The sequence below is a fragment of the Pygoscelis adeliae genome, unplaced genomic scaffold (assembly GCF_000699105.1).
Source record: "Pygoscelis adeliae isolate BGI_AS28 unplaced genomic scaffold, ASM69910v1 Scaffold93, whole genome shotgun sequence".
NCBI lineage: Eukaryota > Metazoa > Chordata > Aves > Sphenisciformes > Spheniscidae > Pygoscelis > Pygoscelis adeliae.
The window spans coordinates 1113571-1133478 of record NW_008824469.1 but is presented as its reverse complement, the minus strand read 5'-3'; the positions used below and the strand labels follow the sequence as shown (position 1 = coordinate 1133478).

Sequence of the window (19908 nt, the reverse complement as noted above, 5' to 3'; positions counted from 1 at the left end):
CACTCACTTCCAGTGTTTCCTGACACTAGAAACGTAAGTAAATCGACTTGTGTTTTAAGGACAGCGAGAGAGCTGGAAGGCTGCCCAGCGGTCCACGCCATCATGAGAAATATCTAGTGAATTAAGATCATAAAGTGAGCTCAAATGACAGAAGTGCCAAAGACAGTATCCCAGACTCATGCAGATCTGCACTGCCAGTTTCCTGCAGGCTGTTGGATGATGGTTCAAGCATCTGAGATGGGTCTCAACACTTTGAGACACCTTTTCTGACTCCAGAGGAGATTATCCTTTGCCTTCTCCCCACAGGGCAGTGAAATAACATCAATGTCTCCAAGGAAAGGAACAGAGCAGTAGCTTAAGTCAGTATTTCCCAAAGCAAAGCCCAAGGACCACTGATGTGACACGGGGCATGAAACAGTGGTCCACAAAAGAACGAAAAATAGGAGAAAATAAATGCAACAACTGAACATGAGGGATTCAGGCTACTTTTACTTGACTGTAAATAGAAGCTCCGGTGGCTGCAAAAGCTGCATGGCTTCTTCTTTCCAAAAGTTGAGATGGATCCTGGAGTAAGAAACACCCACTTAGGCAGCCTCTAAGCATCTCCATGAGGCTAAAAACTTCTTTTATTTAACAAGAGATCAAGGGAAGGACAGACAACTCTACATGAAGCAAAGAGGACAGAGATGGGAAGCAAATGCAGTGCATTAGTGGTCCAAGGTAACCAGATCTTCACTGATCCAGAAACAAGATGACTCAAGAAATGTGATCCCAAAGGAAGAAGACTCAACCAGCATTCAGAACTTTCAAAAATTCCATCTCTTGGCAAGAGAGCACCATACTTTATTTTTCAACATGACTTCCAAGAGCCCACTGCAAGAGCTTCCTAGGATAGCAAGCCTCAGAGCCATAAATTAACCCAGTGGGAAAACAACTGCCAGATTTGCCTCAGCAGAAAGCCTAAAGAGATGAATTGGCAAAGAGGGCAATAACTTGCTGAGGGGTTTGCTGTGTTAATGTTGAGCGCATTACCTTCCAGAAAAGGGGTGGTTTAATTCAGGTCTTTCTCCCTTCAGTAAAGGAAAGGAGGCTCTGAACTGCAAGCTTCACAGCATACGATGTGGTTATACCATTCGTGTTGGCAAGATCACCAAAGAAGGGATATTTGCAGAAGCCAGACATTGCCCCTGGGCTTCCAGCACGCACAAGAGGCTCCCCAGTGTCTCCGGGGACAGCACTAGGAAGAGTGCAGGCTAACATAACATCCTCTGGGTCCACATTCATCAACGCTGAGACTGGAAGCTTCCAGACCCCCTGACTGCACAGATTTGAGCCAAGACAAACGTGATCATACAACTGGGCAGATCCCAAAATACAGTGAGAGTACGAGACAGGGAGTCACTGGCCCCCAGCCCGAGATCAGGGATGCCTGGGCAGCCTGTGTGTGCCCCGATGCGACGCTTGCCTGGACAGTCGTCCCTTCTGCATTATATGAACAAATCCGAACTGGCAGGGCGAATGTGTGCCAATTCAGGGGCTGCGTCATGCAGCCATAGTGTTTTTCATCACATATGAAACACCCTAAAATTGGATTTACCATCTCATGGAACCATGGCCTTTTCCCTCAAGTCTTAAGTAGATCTTATTAAGGGGGAAAAAAGATTTCTTCAGGGGCGGGAGGAGGAGGTAGGGAAAAGGAAGGAGGAAAAGACAGAGGGGTGTTAACATGGGGGAGCCATGTAACAAGGCAGGTTCTTTCCACAGCAATGGTTGTTCTGGTTTCCCTATTTTAGATGGGGGGAAGGGATAGCTGAAGAGCTATTTGCAATCTAACTTCAAAGGCTTTAGTCGGCTGGGAAGCGAAGTCATGCATAAAAGGATGGTAGAGTGGCAAGAAAATACCCCCTACAGATAAATTAGTCAGGGAATGTTCTCTGCTTCTCCCAAAGACTTTCATACAGCCAGACTGGCTTTACCCAGGTAAAGCCCTTTTCAGACACAGGTTCAGTGATGCAGAGTCCTGGGAAAAAAACAGCCAAATCCAACACAGGAACTAAATAGTCTCTCTGAAAAAGAGAAAGGCAGTGGTAAACATGCAATGGGCTTCTCTGTCATTTTCTGCCACCTCAGCTATTATCAGTAGATTTTATTCTAAGGTCTGTCCACACACAAATGATGCAGAGCTTGAGGCAGCATCTCACTCTAAAGATGCAAAGAAAAGCAAGGAATTTAGGAGAAATCACACTGTATATGGAGAACTAATTTCCCAAATGATTCTGAAATGCTCCGTTTTGTTCTTTACACTGATGTGGAGAAATGGACCCACGTTTCTAGAGAGCAGAAGGTACTTTACAATCAAAGATAAAGCGAATTGGCAACATTAGATCAGTCCACCTGTAAGTAGTAAAAAAAAAAAAAGTGCAATAACTGTGTGTGCAGAGTACACAGATATCTTACAGTTCAGTGCCAGGCAGGAGCTACATGCCATCCCCGAGCTTACCCTCATACTTAAACCTTAGGTCAAATGGAGCCATGAATTCAGATCTTGCTACCAACAGGGCAATAAGAAAGCAGATAAGCTTGGAAAACAGTCTAGCTTCCCAGCTAGTATCAGCCTATTGAAGAATAGGTTGTATATATACTGTATTTAAACAAGTTCTAATCAGCAGAACTAGGCCAGTTTGATATTATTCCTCTTTTACATACTACTACTATACCCTTGAGTATCTGAAATCACGCGGCTATTACAGTTATAGCAGCATTTTCAGTACTCTGTTCAGTGCGCTCTGCATTTTCAGTGTTAGCAGCAACAGCCGTTTCATTTGCAAGACCTGGACGTCTGCAATGCAACTAGTGCAACACTGAGTCTCCTCAGAAGGGAGGGCAGAAACAAAGGAATCAAGGTCTTGAAGGACAATGGGCAAAGTAAAAAAAGAAGAGCTTTTGTTAGATCATTCATCAGTATCATCTTTTAATGCTCTTCTGCTCGCTGCCATCTGCTCTCAGACCCAGGTGCCATTAAGTATATCCTGAGGCAGCAGTTCAGACACTTGCCTTCCTTCTCAAGAGGCATCCCAAATGATGAGCCTGGCTTCTCCCTCCGCTCTCCAAGAGCTGGAGCTATTCTTGCCCTGAATTTCTAGGGTGCAGTCCTGCTCTGTTCATGACTGGTGGGAAGCAAAGAGGCCCAACTGTTTTTGGCACCTGGAGGAAAACCCAGGAGCCTGTAGTCCACAGCTGATGGAGGTAGCCCAGAACAGACCTTTCCAAACAAGTACAGCTTTTACTCTCCAAAAAGCATGGAACAAGCAAGGGGAAAGATTTAAAGTCCTGATTTTTATGTGAACCTTTCCCTTTCCTGAACACTTTTGCTGAGATTTCATGAGCCCTCCACTGCTGGCCCGGGAGGTCACACAGACACAGCACTACCCTCCTCCCAGCAGCTCATACAGTACAGATACAGCTATCCCAGTACCAACTATTTGAGAAGAAATAAGAAAGCATGAAAGAGGGAACATACTGTTAATAAGGTCTTTAGGACCTTGTTATCATCTTGACTGCAGTCACGGTGGCAACACAGTATGGTTTCAAGTAAGAAAACTTGCGGTCTTCTGTTCTGGAGACAGCCGCTGCCATCATCCCAAGACAGGACAAACAGGACATCTGCTGCATTTCTGAAATTCCCAGCAAAACTGCTGCAGACAAGACCATTCAGCCAGTCCACCTGACCTTGACAAAAAGCATTTAAAACCATTTTGGATGGAGCCCCCACTGCAGGTGGTGTAAGTGCTCCAGGCCTGCTGGGACATTGCAGCAGAGAATGACCCTGGGGAACAACAAGCTCATGAGACAAAAACTTCTAACTTTCTGTGGCCAGACTCTGAGCCCTTTGCAGCAGTGACCACAAATGATGACTGGCACCCTAATGAGCTTAGCAGGCTCCACTCATTTTCTGAGCATTACAACACAAGCTAACAAGTCCTTCCCAGCAAAGTGTCGTAGATGCGTTAAAACCCAGCTAGACCGCAGGAGACACTTCACTCTAAGGAGCCTATTTCAAGCAGCTAAAGAGGCTGAGTAGAGATGTTCTTCCTCAAAAGTAAGGGTGAGACCAGCAAGAAACAGTTCCCCTTTGGTAACATTTCTCTTCTCTTACGGATCTTCTCTCTGGAGGCATCTTGAATTTTTCACTGCTTTATTTCCTGCCTAGATTTTCCTTCTCTTGCTGTACTCTGATTTAACTAAGTGCAGTCAGAGTGGAGAGAATCAAGCACATCAGCTGAGGTACGTAACGTATTCATTAAAACACTAAAAATCTTCCTCATTCTAAGACAAAGCCTAAAGCAATATCCAGCCAGAAATACCTTCAAGTTGTCCCTCTCTAAAACCTGCTCAGTGAGGGAAAGGCAACTTTTTCCCCATACCACTCCTCTCGGGTGATGGAAACATAACCCTTGTGGCTGCCAACTGTTGACTGATCCCTTAACAAAAATAATCTCTGTGCAGGACATGACATTTCTCATGGCCTTCTAGAAGATACCAAACTTTTGCTATTAAACTATTCCCACTATATGCAAAAGAAATTGTGTAACCACAACTGTTCTAAATTACCAGAGTGGAAATACCCCACAGCTGGGCTGCATTCCCACCACCATTTGTGCAGGCATAAAATACTCAAAAAAGAGACAAGAGGTAAAGTAAGCTGATTTCCTCACCTGTCCCCTTATTAGCAAGCAGGAGGTTTAAAACAAACACATGGAAACATTTTTCACCTAGAGCAAAATTCAGCTGTGCGCCTCAATGCCACAGGATACTGCAAAGACTCAGAAGTGCAGATCGGTGTAAAAATGGATTAGATATTTGTGGAAGACAAGTCCACCAGCAACTATTGAACAAGATCGCATCCTAATCTGCTGGTCATGAGTAGCAGAGGGACCCCAGGGGAGCACCACTGCATACAGCCCTGCTGCTGATGTGTTTTTTGCGTGGCATGAACCTCCCACTGAAGGTCTTTCAGTAACCTAGAGCAAATAACCCCCAACAACACAGACAACCAAAGAAAGGTAAAGACATGCCTCTTCTTTGCTTACTCATGAGTTATTCCAAAGTATTTTTCCGTTCTCTCTTGCAGCAAAGCCATAACCAAGCTCTACCACAGATGACTGCTCAAGAGGAAGGGCTGCATGCGCACAGGCAGAGCCATTCAGTAGCAGCCAGTACCAGGCAACCTGTGCTCTGCTCCTCAGACCGACCACCCCAGCCCTCAGGCTCTTTCAGGCCTCCCCATGTTGGTGACACTTATTTTATTGACTTCCTTAATACTTGCTTTAAAGAGCTTTGCTAAAATGATTGAGATGAGTGCAAAGCCCTGCAGAAGCACACGGCAGTACAGCATCTCTACAGCCCATACTTGAGCAGACATATCTAAACCACTCTCAATCACACAGCTCTTATTTTTATTTCTTAAAGCAGCTTTCCCGTTAGATTGGTTCATTAGTTTGAAGTTACACATAAACTCTTGAAAAGGCAGGTTACTCATTTAAAGAGTTATGTGAAACAGTTGTGAGAAAGGCACAAAAACAGATGAACACAGCATTGTGCTCATGCACTCCATGCACTGCTCACCAATTCAGGTGACCAGCTGGAAGGCATGGGCTTTTTTTTTTTTTTTTTAGCAGTTGTGCAGGAACAGCTGGCTTGGTGGTTTGCACATAATAGGTTTTTACTTATGACAGTTTAGCCTCAGCACCTTTTTAAACACCAGAGCTGCATGGTACTTCTTACACCACATACCATAATCAATACATCTCACTTACTGGATGTGATACTAAAGTTGTGCCTCACTAGAACAGAGTTACACTGTGCAATACTCTTGATACCAGAGCTCAGTTAAAATAGTAAAAAAAACTGTAAAAACTGGGTCATAACAAGGGTCCAGCATTCATCCTTCTTACAGCTCAGTTTGTACATTTAGCCCCAAATTCACCTACAATAAAATCTAGTCCTAACAAAATCTTCATCCCAATTCAGAAGTCTAGAGACTACTATGAGCTGCCCTTCTGATTTTTTTTTTTTTTTAAAGGCATGGTACTATCTAAAGCTCAGGTTTTCTTCAGCTTGGACATTGAAAGCAGATCCACACAAACCCTTTCAGAGCAAAGACAGAGGCCATGTGGAAGCTGCACCTACTGCACAGTGATTGACCCCCCAAAAACGGTGCAAATCCACCTGCGCAGTTCCTCGCGTCTCCCTTGTCTGCTTCCCCCCTCTCCATGACCCCACAGCAATACACAGCCAGCTGTGCAAAAGCCTTCTGAGGTCCCCCCAAAGGACCGTGCACCCACAGCAGCCATGCCAAAAGGCACTTCCCTGACTGCAGCCTTGTCCCACAGCCCTTTTGTAGCACGTGCATCCCAGCAACAAGCCAAGACAAAGTCACGCAGCAAGATTTCCTCAAGCTGAAGTCTGAGCATCCAACCCAGCAGGGTTCACAGCTTACTTCTGCTGTCCTGCAGCCAGGCTGGGTGCCCCCTGTGCGATGCCAGCTCCTCGGGAATTTAAAAGCAACCCCAGCATCAGCCCATCCAGGCTCTGCTGGGACCAGGCTGCCCTTCACCACCAAACCCACACCACCTTCCTGCCTGCTTCTCACTGACCTGGAATACATCTCAGGTTTGCAAAACCACCTGCTGTTACCACTTTTCTGATGTAATTTGGGAGATGCATCCCACCTGACACTGTATTAACACACAAATAAATTCACTGAGATTCCCTTGTCAAAATGCATCCTTTTGCACACATCTCCATGGCATATATTCAACCAGTAGACTGCCCTTTGTGTTTTACTGTAATTTGAATAATTTTATGCAGTACTAAAGATTTTCGTATTTTCCAAGTAATTTTTTTCCTGGACAATAGCAAAATGCTTGTAGCACCGTGATAACAGTTGCTCACATTTATCTGCATCCTTCAAAGACAATATTTCAATTATCTACACTGGAAACTCTCAGCCACATCTGCTGACCAAAATGCCACATTTGGCAACCGCTTAGCAACAAGGACTGGATTGGGAAACTGTCCCCAGAGCTATGCGCCAACATTAAACCAGCTCCTGCTTCCACCAAATAACACTGCTATCACCTGAAATATATATATTTTGTTTTTCCTAGGACACACAAGGCACCAGAAATAACAAGCTCCTTTGGGAGAAGGGAAACCTGGAAAGAAGCCGCCTACTTCAGCAATCCCTCCCCAGGCTTCAGAGGGAACGTCTCCCCGACATGTGCAACGCATGTTAATTCTGCACAGCAGGAGGAGGACACTGTGTGTCCTCCTATACTGCTCACTGTGAAACACAGCTCTTTTTGGAAAAAAGTGGATACAAGAAAGTGACTCTTGCTCCACACCATCCACAAAAGCAGCAGACATCCAATTCCTTGACCAGGCCAGCAAAGGGCTGTTTCAACCCCAGGAAAAACAAAACCCCGTCCTTCCTTCATGTCACCCAACCTGCACCATCCACAGCCCTCTCTTTCCTAAGGCTCCATGCCATTGCACTCACTGATAACAGGGCATTTGGGCAGTGGTGAGCCTGAGGACATCCCACCTTGAATGCCTGAAGGTTCAGGCAAGGAGGAAAGAGGAGAAGGACTGGACCCTGGCGAGATCATCTTTGCTACTCCTCTTCCTCCCCTCACCACCACTTTCAGAGCCTTTTTCCTATCTCCCTGACTTACTGCCTGATATGGAGAGAGAGAGAGAGATTGGGCAAAACACAGGTGAGCTGGTCAAAGGTGTGTGATAAATTGCACTTAGTACACAGTTACCAACTCCACATAAATACATACTCCACAAAACACACACGTTCAGAGGAGCCAGCAAATCCAAATGCCACTAAAGAGTGCCTAAGTCGCAACACCCGAGTCCCAACCAGAGAAAATTGGAAGTTCTGTTACAGCTGTCTGACCCTTTTGCAACCAAACCTCCAAACCATAAGAACTGCTGCCAGCTTCGAGTTCAAGCAGCAGTTTCGTTTCCTCCCCACGCTGTGCCTGCGCAGCGCTCACAGTGTGCTCTACGCAAAGAGCGATTGCCGAAGCCCAAGCCGCGAACAACTTCCTTTACTCAAACTGCTCCTGAAGCAACACTTTTGCAAAACCCAGAGGAGCAAGCCTATTCCAACCTGGGGAGAAATTAGAAACCCCAATTTGCCGTCTTGCTATTTTCTATGCATCTTGACCTCATCAGGCCTGTCTGCACAGCTGGAAACTTGTGGAAGCAGCCACTGGCTTTATTTTAGCACTAAGCAAATAAAGAACATTTTAAAAGACTTTTTTAAAAACTTTTTTTTTTAAATACTTTGGTTTTAGGAGCTGAAAAATTTGAGCAACCTTTTGGAAATGCCTATTCATCACAAGAAAAAGCAAGCACTGCACTTTCATAATAAAGCCTGAGACGGCAGTAGCATGCCTGGGTCAAAGGAGCCCTTGTGGGCAGGTACAAGATGCGCAGAATTAACGAACTCACAGGTTTCATTTTGAGTTTTGCCCCATCTTCACTAGGTACAAACAAGTACCCCAAACTGAAAATTAAAATTAATAGAAGGGGGTGGCAAAGTCATGGGACTCAAAATTGATGCAGACGGAAAAAACGTTCTACTGATGAACTGTATCTATTTAGAGGACTCCAGGAAAGGCAACAGCCAGCAGAAATTTGAATAAGCGCTCATCTGTTCACTGCTCTGTGTCAGACACAGACACATATAGAACATAGCGGCTGCTCCATCTTCTTCAAAATCAGACCCAGAAATTAGTGCTGTTCTGGCGGCTGCCAACACAATATGTTAACAGCAATTATTTTCTCAATATTTCTACTGATTACCTAACACACTGGCACATTTTCTCAGTGTCACTGCATGTTGCAACACACACTGCCATCCAGTAACTTGTCTGCATTCCCTTGGTCACTTTTCACAATCATCAGATGCAAAATGCAACTAGAATGATAATGGGTTTGAGAAACTGAGGAAAATGTGTCATTTCAATGTGAGGCTTCACCGCCTGCATTTATGACATCTCAACATTCAGTATCGTCACTGCTAAAACCTGAGTGTTTAAAAGAATAGGAAGAACTCTGTAAGCAGCAAAAGGAAGATGCCAAGGGCTCTCTAACTGTAAATGGTCTGCAGAGCTCGGAATTGCAAATATTATTCCGCCATAAGCTATATGCTATGGTTAAACATTGTAATTTGGATCTAAGTTTCCAGCGCAGCAGAGCATCTATAGATTACATAAACACAAAATAAGCACTGCTCTGCCTATTAACAAGCAATTCAATTATACATACCCAATCCACCAGGAACTGAAAATTTACAGAACGTCACTGGTGGCAAAACAGAGAACGAACTGAGCTAGTGACAAGAGTATAATCAGCAACAGTGATTTATAAAAAGGGATGGCAATGTCATTTCTATTAGGTATGCAAAATGCAAAAGCCTCAAAGTCTTAGCCTGGTATGAGAGAGTGAAAGAACCACTCAGCCTCCCAACCACAGCCTGCTTTCTATTTTTCAGTTACACTCCAGAGCATTTCACCATTTCTAGCTCTGTTATCAACAAGAAACGTTCTCTCATTCTACTGAAGTTGTTAGGTATCCAAAAAACCCAAACCATAAACAGTCAAGTATTTCTCCGTTTAGTTTCCCCCCCCCCATGAGCATATATGTATGAGGGGGTGCATCACCAGGAACACCAGGTGAATCCTATGCAATTCTGCTCTGAAAAAGTGACTGTAAAAACTGACACTGAGCTTGTTACCTCTCGCTGCCTCCTACATTGAACACATTTGGCTGGTCAAGCCCTCGCTGCCTCCTATATTGAACCCATTTGGCTGGTCAAGCCCTCTGCTCTGCTAACCACCAGCCTTGCGAGCACCCCAAGAATCAAACTAGAGCCAAATACAAAAGGTCAAAAGTGAAATACAACTTAGCAAACACGAACAGACCTCTCTACTTCGTATAAATTTTTGTAGGAGCAGCAGGTTGTCATGTGGTAAATGAACTAGATGTACAAGGAAGCGGTCCCTGCCTGTGGTCTTCCAGTATCAGCTCTGAAAAAAAAAAAAAAAGTAAGATAACAACACCCTGCATTTTCACTGCTTCGGGAGCCAGGACATCCTTACCTTGGCCGGGTTACATGGGAACTGACCCTCAGCCCTGAGCATCCCCAGGAGGATGTAGGGCTGCAGTCTTGCCCCAGCGTGCTCCCTCCTCTGGACACGGAGGCCGAACAGATCTCTGAGCTCTCAAAAGGGTCCAGTGTAGTGTCATATTTAAATCACGTTGTGAGGGATTTGTGTGCTGTCTTTCTTTTCTGAACAAGCTTAAACTCCACAAGATCCCCTGAAGTCCCTGTAGTTTCTTGCTGCTGCATGGGTCACAGAGGGCAGAACTGAACCCACAGTTTAAGCAGCACGCTCTCATTTTAATTTCACAGGTTTAGCATGGCTGGTGTAATTCACGTGTAAAACCACAGCAGTCATCCAAATCTTTGCTGCCTGGGCATTGGCTGGCTGCATTTCTGGAAATTCATGATCATAACATATACCTATTTTTTGAGTTTCCATTAGGAACTGGTTCTGTCAGGCATGATTGCATTCGCAAGAGCTTAGGAGGCAGGAAAATTTGAAAAAGCGTTTATGAGACTGGGCATAAATCACAGGTCTCAGGTTTTTCTCCCTTCTTCAATTAAAAAAATATATTCAGAGCAACCATTCCCCACATCTACTCCCCCGTCTTCCTCCAGAAATCATGGATCCCACTCTAGCTGTAAATTGGATCCCAAGTGTACCCATATATATTACACATACATAACAGCTACTTATGGGCATAAGGGCTCTTGCACAGTTACTGTGGAAACCAAGGTATCAAATTTCCTGGCTCTTAAGACTCTACCTTCTCAACCTTAATGTGCATTTACCTTGAATAAATCACTTCTGCACTCTCCAGCCCAGAAACATGCCTTAGTAGAGTGCGTTTGGGTTCATCTTTAGGAGGCTCCATCTAACCCGCTGTCAATGTCCCAGAAACACAGTGCTGCCTCCGACCCCACACAATCCGCGGATGGGAGCAGGGTACAGGAGGAGAGAGCATCCTTCTGCAGGCAGAGGCTGACTCGCTCCTGCACAGCACAGCTCCAAAGGGCATTGACCGCTCCTGGGGCAAGCGCTGCAGGTACTGCTGGCAGAGAAACTCCCTGCAGCTCCTCTCGCTGCCTGGACAGCATCAGGGCACTGCTTTCTCTCACAGGCGCTCGTGACAACTGAAAGTTGAACTTGGCTCTGTAGGAAAGGGGAATCATTTACCAGCTACTGAAACACAGCCCGGTCTGGATGGGCATGCAGCAGCGTGGAGCGGCACAAGACACGATGCAATATCTTGTGGAGAATGTCATCACATCCTGCTAAGGCTCCGGAGGGACAATGTGACACTTCAACATAAATTTCTTCCAGTTCTAGCTGCGACCACACAAGAACCTGAAGAAACTTCAATGCGAAGTGCAAATTCAGCCCAGATGTAACCTCAGGGACTTCAGCAGAGCTCACTGTAGGGCTGAGCCTGACCCACCTCATCTATGTGTAAGCGCAGCTCAGAAATTCTCCCCGGGTAACTGCAAGACGATCTGCTGCACACACACAGCTTGTCACAGGGCTGTTGATGCTGTTCTGTAAGAGGCACCTCAGCATCCAGCATGGCATTAAAAACATTCACAATAGCCTAGTGAGACAGTGAGGGGTGCTGGTGACAGCAGTGGCTTTCGGGGTCTCTAGGGCTGCTATGCACTGTGCGACTTCCAGTTTGCTCCCCAAACCACTTGCTAAAATTCACAGCAAGCAGCAGGAGAACTGCTCTCACCTCATTCATGTTTCAGGATCTTTATTTTTATGATTATCTTTGGCATTTTTAGGGCACCCCTCCCACCACAGTAACTAGGTGCTTAGCCAAACCACCATGAAGACAGGAGTCTGTTGATCCCTCAATTAAAAAGTACTTTTGTACTTATAAATCTGGAAAAATACCATTGTCAATTATACGGTCTTCCTGTTACACACTGGCTATGCACACAAACTAATATGTTCATAAGCTGAAACATGAAAGGCACCATCAATATACAACAGTGACTTGTTATAATCCTGTCACCCTCCTCAGCGCGCACAGGCAGGGCCTCTTCCTGTAACAAGCCAAGCAAAAACAAGACCTGGCTCAAATGGGATGTCAAAACGTCAAACTGTACTTACTTAACCTTTGCACTTCTGAAACAGCAAAGATCCTGTGAAAAAGAAATTATTACAATTCTTTCCTTGTTATCTCTCAGGAACATAGGAAGGAAAGTTTGTACGTTGCTACCCTCAAAAATTTTCCTAAAATAAAAATGCTCAGCTGTTTTCTTTCCTTGCCATCTTCTAGTTTCTTGAAAAAGCCCTCTCTGCCTTGTCTTCCTGGCTGGCAGGTTGTGCTGTTTGTAAAGGACCCCTTTTCTCCTCTTACCTCGTACTGCCCACATCCCGCTCTGTTCCACCTCTCAGCGCTCGTCCCTTGGCTAAGCTTAGCAGGACTTTCTCTGCAGACCATAATCACTGCTCTGAGATTAGTCGGAGTTAGGTGTTGCAGACAGATGCACAGCCCTTCCTCTCCCACACCCAAACTCCCTGCCAAGCTCTGGCTTAGGAGTATCATACCGGATCTTGAAATCAAACTCCGGGGTCTTGCATGATAAATCAGAGCAATTGCTGGGGCTTGGCTGTACCTCCTTTACTTATGGCAAGTCTGGGGTGGTTAACTTGCCTGACGATTTGACAGCGCTTCACCTATAGAACAAATGTTACCATATTAGCAATCATTGACAAAAATCATGCTTGTTTTGATGGGAAACAGGAGTAGGTCCTTGAAAAGCACCTATTGTCTCAGGAAAAACTTCCCTGCAACTTTGCTGGCATCCTTATGAATCCTAAGATTTTCCCAGCTAGAGTACCCGCCCAAAGAGAGCTGGCCTGGGGCTGCTCCGACCCTTCAAGAGCCAAATATGAAGTAAATAAGAAGTTCAAACTCTCTGCCCTTTATTGCTTCCTTATGATACTTAATGAGCCCTGCCTACGCTAATATATCATTTCTGCTCTGCTCCCCACACCACACAGTCACTAGAAATACTTGGGTCTGCCTTCCCTGTTTTGCTGGAGGATTCTCTGAAGGACTGGAAGTTGAATAGTTGTATCACAATAGGCTGAAGCCGGAGGTTCAGCTTTCCAGTCCTTAGACAGACTCAATGCCACTCTCTAACTCAGTTGGAAAGCTGCAGCTCAAATTTCAGCCTATGTTAAGTCACTGTTCAGCTCTGCTCCTGCAGCAAAAGAGAGGGAAAAAAAAAAAAAGGGGGGGGGGGGGGAAGGGTGAGGGAAGGAAGCAAAAACACATGGAGATCGTTTTTTGTGCATCAGAAGGAGCAATGAAAGGCGCAGGCAACTTTTCAAACATGCCAGAATAGCTTAATGTGATTTGTAACCAAGAGGACGGTTGAATAAACAGCTCCAACAACAAATATCAAACTTTTTTGGGGAGAGGAGACAATTAAGGCAGGAATGACCTGCCTGGAGACCCTGCTACCACCTTTCTGACTTCTGCAGAGGATTGAGGCATTTATATCATTTTGTATCACAGAACCATCGACATGAACTTCTAACAGCAGTATCTCATTAAGGGGAGACAAAGACTTAACATGGGCTTCAACGTCAACATGCCGCTGCCCCATATCACAACCTACAAATATAACATCCCAGCCAGTCCCCCAACGCTGATCTCAGCTACAGAAAGTGCCTGACCCCACATACCATGCTGGCATTCATCCACCTTTCTAAACATGCTCAGAATTGGCTGCAACCCACTTGCACAAGAGTAAGGACAGCAGATACAAGCCCAGAATGGCAAGGAGATGAGGGATGCCTTCCTCATTTTTTTAGACAAACTAAGAGTATCCCCTCTTAAGCCTGCCAGACCGAGCTCAAGGAATCAAAACTCCATTCCTAATTAATACATCATCAGGTCCCACCAGCCAGGGACTTGCCTCCCAAGAGGGGAGCCTGGGCCAGCCTAGATGATGAATGAGACCTCAAGCAGCTGAATCGTTTCAAAGGCTAAACTGGCAACTACAAGGACAAGCAGGTTTGTAAAGGCATGTAGAAAAAACAAAATATCCAGTACGGTTACAATTTTTTTTCTGTTTAGCACTGAGACCTGCACTATGTTATTGCTGCAGCGCTTTTCCTCCAGTTAAGCACTCTGCAAAGCCTATAGCTACGGGAGCAGCTCCTCCTCTCCTGAAATGCAGCCGCTTCTTGAGTGAAAACCTCACAACTGCAGACCACTGAAGGGAAATCAATTCTGCCAGCTTAACCCCAGCAAACTTTCATGAGTAAATTAAATTGATCTACTACATTGGGGACATTTACAGAAGACCAGCCCTCTAGGATGGTTGAGGTCCCCTTCTTGCAGAGCTCTTGCACACCAGGGACAGCAGTTTCTTTAGCTTGCATGACTATTATAAACACGAGGAGAAAGGGTCTGGCATTTGCAAAGATCTGTATTTTGACCGTTCCTTGACACAGGACGGACACGTCCACTGCAGCGATACTCACATTTGTTGCAACAGACCTCCCAAACAGACACACCATGTAACATAATTTCTCTGTCTGCTGGCACCATTCCACACCGTTAAGCTCTCACTGTCCCTTCAGCCACAAATGCCCCAGCAGAGGCAGCAAGCTCCGCTCTATTATTGGAAGACTCAGTGGAGCACATCCCCCACAAGCCAACTACCTCGTCCATTCAACTGAGCAAAGCGAGTATTAAAACCCAGCAACTGTCTCCCGTTCAAACCAGATGGCATAAATAGCTGGAGAGCTATCAAACAAAGTATACATTCAATACTTTGGCGTAACATGAAAGCCCCGTTAAGCAAGTGTGTGCATACATACACACCCACGCTCAGGGACCAAAGCAATGGCAGAAAGTGCTCGATTAACTCCTCTAGTGGCTTAAGTGTCTGTTGACACTCAGGACGTTCACACAGCATGAGCACTGGCCAAACTTCCGTGGCTTGTGCAGTCCTTGAGCTCTCCTGAAGCTATAAATTGCAGCAGGCTGCTATTATAAACAAGGAAAACTAGAAACTGGCAAGTTGATTAAGACCATCACTTTGTGTCACGTCTAACTCATTTCCAGCTGCCTTGAGTAAAAGAAAAAGCCACCAGAAACCCCACGCTCTAACGACACTAAAAGAAAAGAGCGACACCCTGCCCTGTCCAGCTCTGGGGATATGCATGGAGCTTCATAACTCAGTTCCAGCTCACCTACCTCGTCCATTTTTTCTGATGTTGGAGTCTGGTCACCAGGCACCATTTCTTTAGCCTCCGAGGTCTCAATTTTGGAGGTCCTGCTCAGCTGATCAATGGGAGTCATGCTGGCCTCTGACGTCCCCCGGGAATTCTGACTCAAAGAAGCCGTCCCAGGGATGGGCTCGTCATCGTCAGAGTCAGGTAACGGCGTCGGGCTAATGTCCTCCAAGCCTGTGCTGGAAGGGCGCGAGGAAGGCGTCTGACCTCTGTAACCGGGCTGAGAGTTCGAACCATACATTGGGATGGGAGAGAGCTGGGAAGAAGAAGAGGAGATAGGGCTACCTTCCATTCGGACCTCGTTATCTGAGTCATGCTCGTTAAGAAAGGGTAACTTTGTTCTCTGCTCTTTTAAGAGCATCTCAATCCTTGAGTCCAAACTGTTATGCTGCATTTCGGACTCCATGGTGGGGGTGCCGGGGGTCTCGCTTCTCTCTGGAGTCTGAGAGAAGGATGCTGTGCTCGGTTCAGGAACAGAGTTTGAATCGGGCAAGGGCGGAGGCTCCTCCTGTTTCTCCTTCACCGGGACAAAATCAATGTTAGTGGCAGTGCTGCTTTCCACAACCATCTCGGTGGGAGGTGGCGCAGGTCTTCGGTACTCTGTTTCCCTGGAAGTTTGGGGAAACTGCTGCTCATCAGATTGGGGAAATACAGCTGGTGCTTGGTAGGGAGAGAAGGCAGATTTGTAGCTCGAAGAACTAGAGTGGCTCAGGGGAGGAGTGTGAGAGAACTGAACTGGCTCCTGCTGATGGGATTTGTAGGTACTAAACTGATGCTCCGTCCCTCGGTAAACACCTGCTGAGTTATGAACATAGTGATGTCCCGGTCGACGGTTGTAGGCATCTGTAAATTTTGTTTCATGTCTCCTGGGTTTGTACCCACTGTCCTGCCCAAAATGGTACACAGGCGTTGTCTGACGACTAGAATAGGTAGAATCCTGGGAAAATGGCGTCCCTAACCGTGGGGTGTGAGGTGTTCCTTGGGACTGTGGGGTAAATTGGCTGTACGAGTTTGGGGTGTCTTGCCGACAGCTGGAATAGGCTGTGTCATGGGAAAACGGCGTGCTACTGTTTGGGGTAACAGATGATCCCGCAGAAGAAAGGCTACTGTCTTTCAGGCGCTTCAGGGAATCCGTCAACTATAAAAATAGAAGAAAGGCACCTAAACACACAGTTTCAAAAAGATATTTGTCTAATCCGTTTGGTTTTCAGAGGAGCTGAATACCCAGGAGTTTGCACTGATTTCCATGGCAAAAAAAAATAGGTTACAGCATCCCTGAAAACACAAACCACTATCCATTATCAACAGTTCCCTTTGATTTAAAAGAAGGCAGCAAGCAAAGAGGAACTTTTCTATAAGAGGAGGAAGAAGAAAGCACATACAACAGTATTCCTTACAAGCTACACCCAAGAGCATCAGGTGAACAGGAGACCTGCACAATACTTTTAGCTAAAAGAATTTCAATTTCTATCAACTATGTAAGGCTTGTCTAAATTGCAAATAGGAAAGATAATTAAGAAAATTCTAAGATATGAAATTATCAATTTAACTTTTTTTTTTTAACAAATCAAAACATACAAATCAGGAAACTGCCAGCCTGAAACCAAACCTATGCAGCAGGGCTTTGTGCTGGTCCAACTGAGGGAGCTGACCCACAACCCTCTCTACCAGGCATTCATCTGTAACAACAAGGGAGAAGGCTACAGGCATAAAAGGCACAAAAAGTTCTCAACTGCTAAAAACACATTTTAAACACCTTCCCAAAGACAAATGCTCAGGTAGAGCACTACTGATTATGGCATTTGAAACTGAAATCCTACAAGCCTACAGAGCAGCCAAGTAATTGTTCTGCAACTCACTTCACAGCAACATTCAGGGGGTTTCTAGGAGCAGCCCTGCTCCAACGCAGACTCTGCTGAGTCATAACAGTGCCACGCTAATCATCAGTGCCAGAACCAATTTTCCATAATGCAAAGCAAGAGCTCAGTGAGAATCCTCCTGGTAGCAAGAGAGGTGGGACTGAGCTCCAACTCCCCAAAAGCACACCGGGATAGCTAACTGATGAGACTACAGGATGGCTGCTATTCTCCCAAGCACAGGTAGGTAAAGAGACCCTTAAAACAACCTGTTTATAAACATGCCAGCACCATCACACCCAAGCTGAGCTTTCATCTGCCTGCTACACTTGCACACATCTCATCCACTCAATAGTGTGGACTTGCTCTTGGTGTGACCCCTAGAGACCATGACCACACGGACATCAGGAAAGTTTCTTCCTCAACTGTTCTAAAACCCACAGAAAGGGTCAGGAACCAGCCACGTGCTTCCTGCTAAAATCCACATCTCTGCACCTTTGGTGTAGATGTGATGTGGATTGTTTTTCAGTGGGGTTGGGATATGGCCTGGAGGCAGGGATTGTGGCTCGCAGAACTGTCAGGTCTTTGCTGTTCTGCATGAGGGGGAAAGCAAATGTCAGTATTTTACTAAACTACAACAGCAAACAAGCTTGTTGGCAGATTCTAGTGACAAGAACATGATGCAAACAGTTAAAGTTACCCACAAAGCAATAAATTTGGTGGTAATTGGGGGAAAAAATCAATTCAGGATAATAATACAATACACGAACACAGTATCTAGAGAAACAATCTTAAAGATAATTACAGCAGGGACTGCTTTGGGGGATACCATCAATTAAGTGTTTTGCTGTTAACCCTGAAAAAGGAGTAAAAACAAATCTGTCCATTTTTATTTGAGATGTGCTGTAACTAGCAGAAATGAAAAGCCAGGCCCTGCTCATAGCAGATTCCCAGCAAAATCATTACTTGCCTCCCTCCTGCCTTTAAAAACACCTTGCTGGGAGGTGAGGAAGAATCAGCCTCTTTACAATTTTGTTAAGAGGATACTGGGGTTTTGCCTTGTTGCTGTTGGGGTAGTTGGTGGGAGAAGAGGAGAATTTTATTTTTTCAGATCAATGGGATTTTCACATTCAATGTACAGATCTTACCTGTCCTGAAAACATCTGATCACAGAATTAATGACATTACAGCATTTTAAGAAGTCATAAGAGTGCAGAGAAGTAGAGATAAGAAGAAAAAAAAATCTCTGCCAAATTTCTTTCAAATCTGATGCCTTAAAGTGGGTTCCTAAGCCACAATCAGGAGCCAAAGTACAGTTAGACAAGCCAAGGGGGCTGATGACTTCACACAAACAGGCTTCACTTCCCCCTCGTCCCTTCATCCCAGTGGGGTTTGCAGGGGAGCAGATAACTGTACAAAGCCGTTTAGAGAATCGTACCCTAAATATCGAGGGACCCCTGGAAGCCCTCAGGAATTCTGTCCACTGCTTTTGTTAACAACTGATTCCAGTGACTAATTAAGATTCTGGAAAATTGATGCCACTATTCAAGATTTGACATCTTCCGTCTTTTAGCCTTTAAGCAAGTCTGAAGAACATACGCACTAAGGATTACATACTGCAGACGTTAGGCCAAATGTACCACTGTAAATCATTCCCCCTGACTTCAAGGGAATAATTTCATCTCAGGGACATATCTGAACCAGTCCTCTTAACTGCAGGAATTTCTAATGTTAATAGGGCACATACTGTCGGTTCTGTAGGTATTTTTCATTCCAAAAGACAAAAAGCACTTACCACGTCATGCAGACACCGGCATACAGATTAGCCACATGCACTGCATTCGCAGAGAGTTACATTTGCTATGGCAGTTATGAGCAAGTTATATTTAAATGTGAATTAGTAACATCCACTGAAACTATGGCAAGACAAAAAAAAGAAGCTAAAAGTGTTGAAACACTAGCGTTAATGATGCATTTGTTTGGATTTTTCTAGAAAGTTATTCTTAAAAAAAAAAAAAGCCAAGCAAACATACCTGGAGAGTTTCATTCACAGTTGGCGATGCATCCTGTTCGGTGCCTACAGGCAGGGTCTGAGGAGTGTAAAGACCATTAACGAGCAGTTCATAGAATCGCATGCGGGTTTCACCTGCACAGACCACAGTGGAAGAGTTGATTAAACAGAAATAACACAGCCTATGTAAAAATACATATTGACACCCACATGACCCTGCTGCCGCTCCCAGCCTGCTGCATCTGCGCGACAGAGGAGTAGGTATCACCTCTGAGGCTCGCAGGGATCATTTTTAAATAATCTGCTGGGCAAGTGAAGTTAGACACTCCCTTCTCCAGCCAAGACAAGGAGGTTTCTAAATCCTTTTTGCTCTTCACAGCCTGCTTTTGGCAGCTCTGCTCTTTACCATGCTTTCTGGAGAGCAGCAGTTTCCCTCCTCTCCAAAGCGCCAAGCAAATAGCTTGCAGATTTGAGAAGTGAAACTCTCACCCAAGGGATAAGCCTCTGCCAACACCCTGAGCCACTTCAGAAAACCCTCCAAACACACCTTGCTAGTAGAAACTGGCTGTTATTAATGCAAACACGATGCATTGGGATGCCG

At 45.3% G+C, this 19908-nt stretch overlaps 1 protein-coding gene across 1 annotated transcript in view; it reads right to left on the bottom strand.

The window, feature by feature from the left end:
- SETD1B (SET domain containing 1B) overlaps positions 1-19908 on the bottom strand; it is a 49770-nt gene that overhangs the window by 25990 nt on the left and 3872 nt on the right. The window contains 2 exon segments of the mRNA XM_009321225.1: positions 15403-16578; positions 19330-19442. Coding sequence (XP_009319500.1) covers positions 15403-16578; positions 19330-19442 — 1289 coding nt within the window.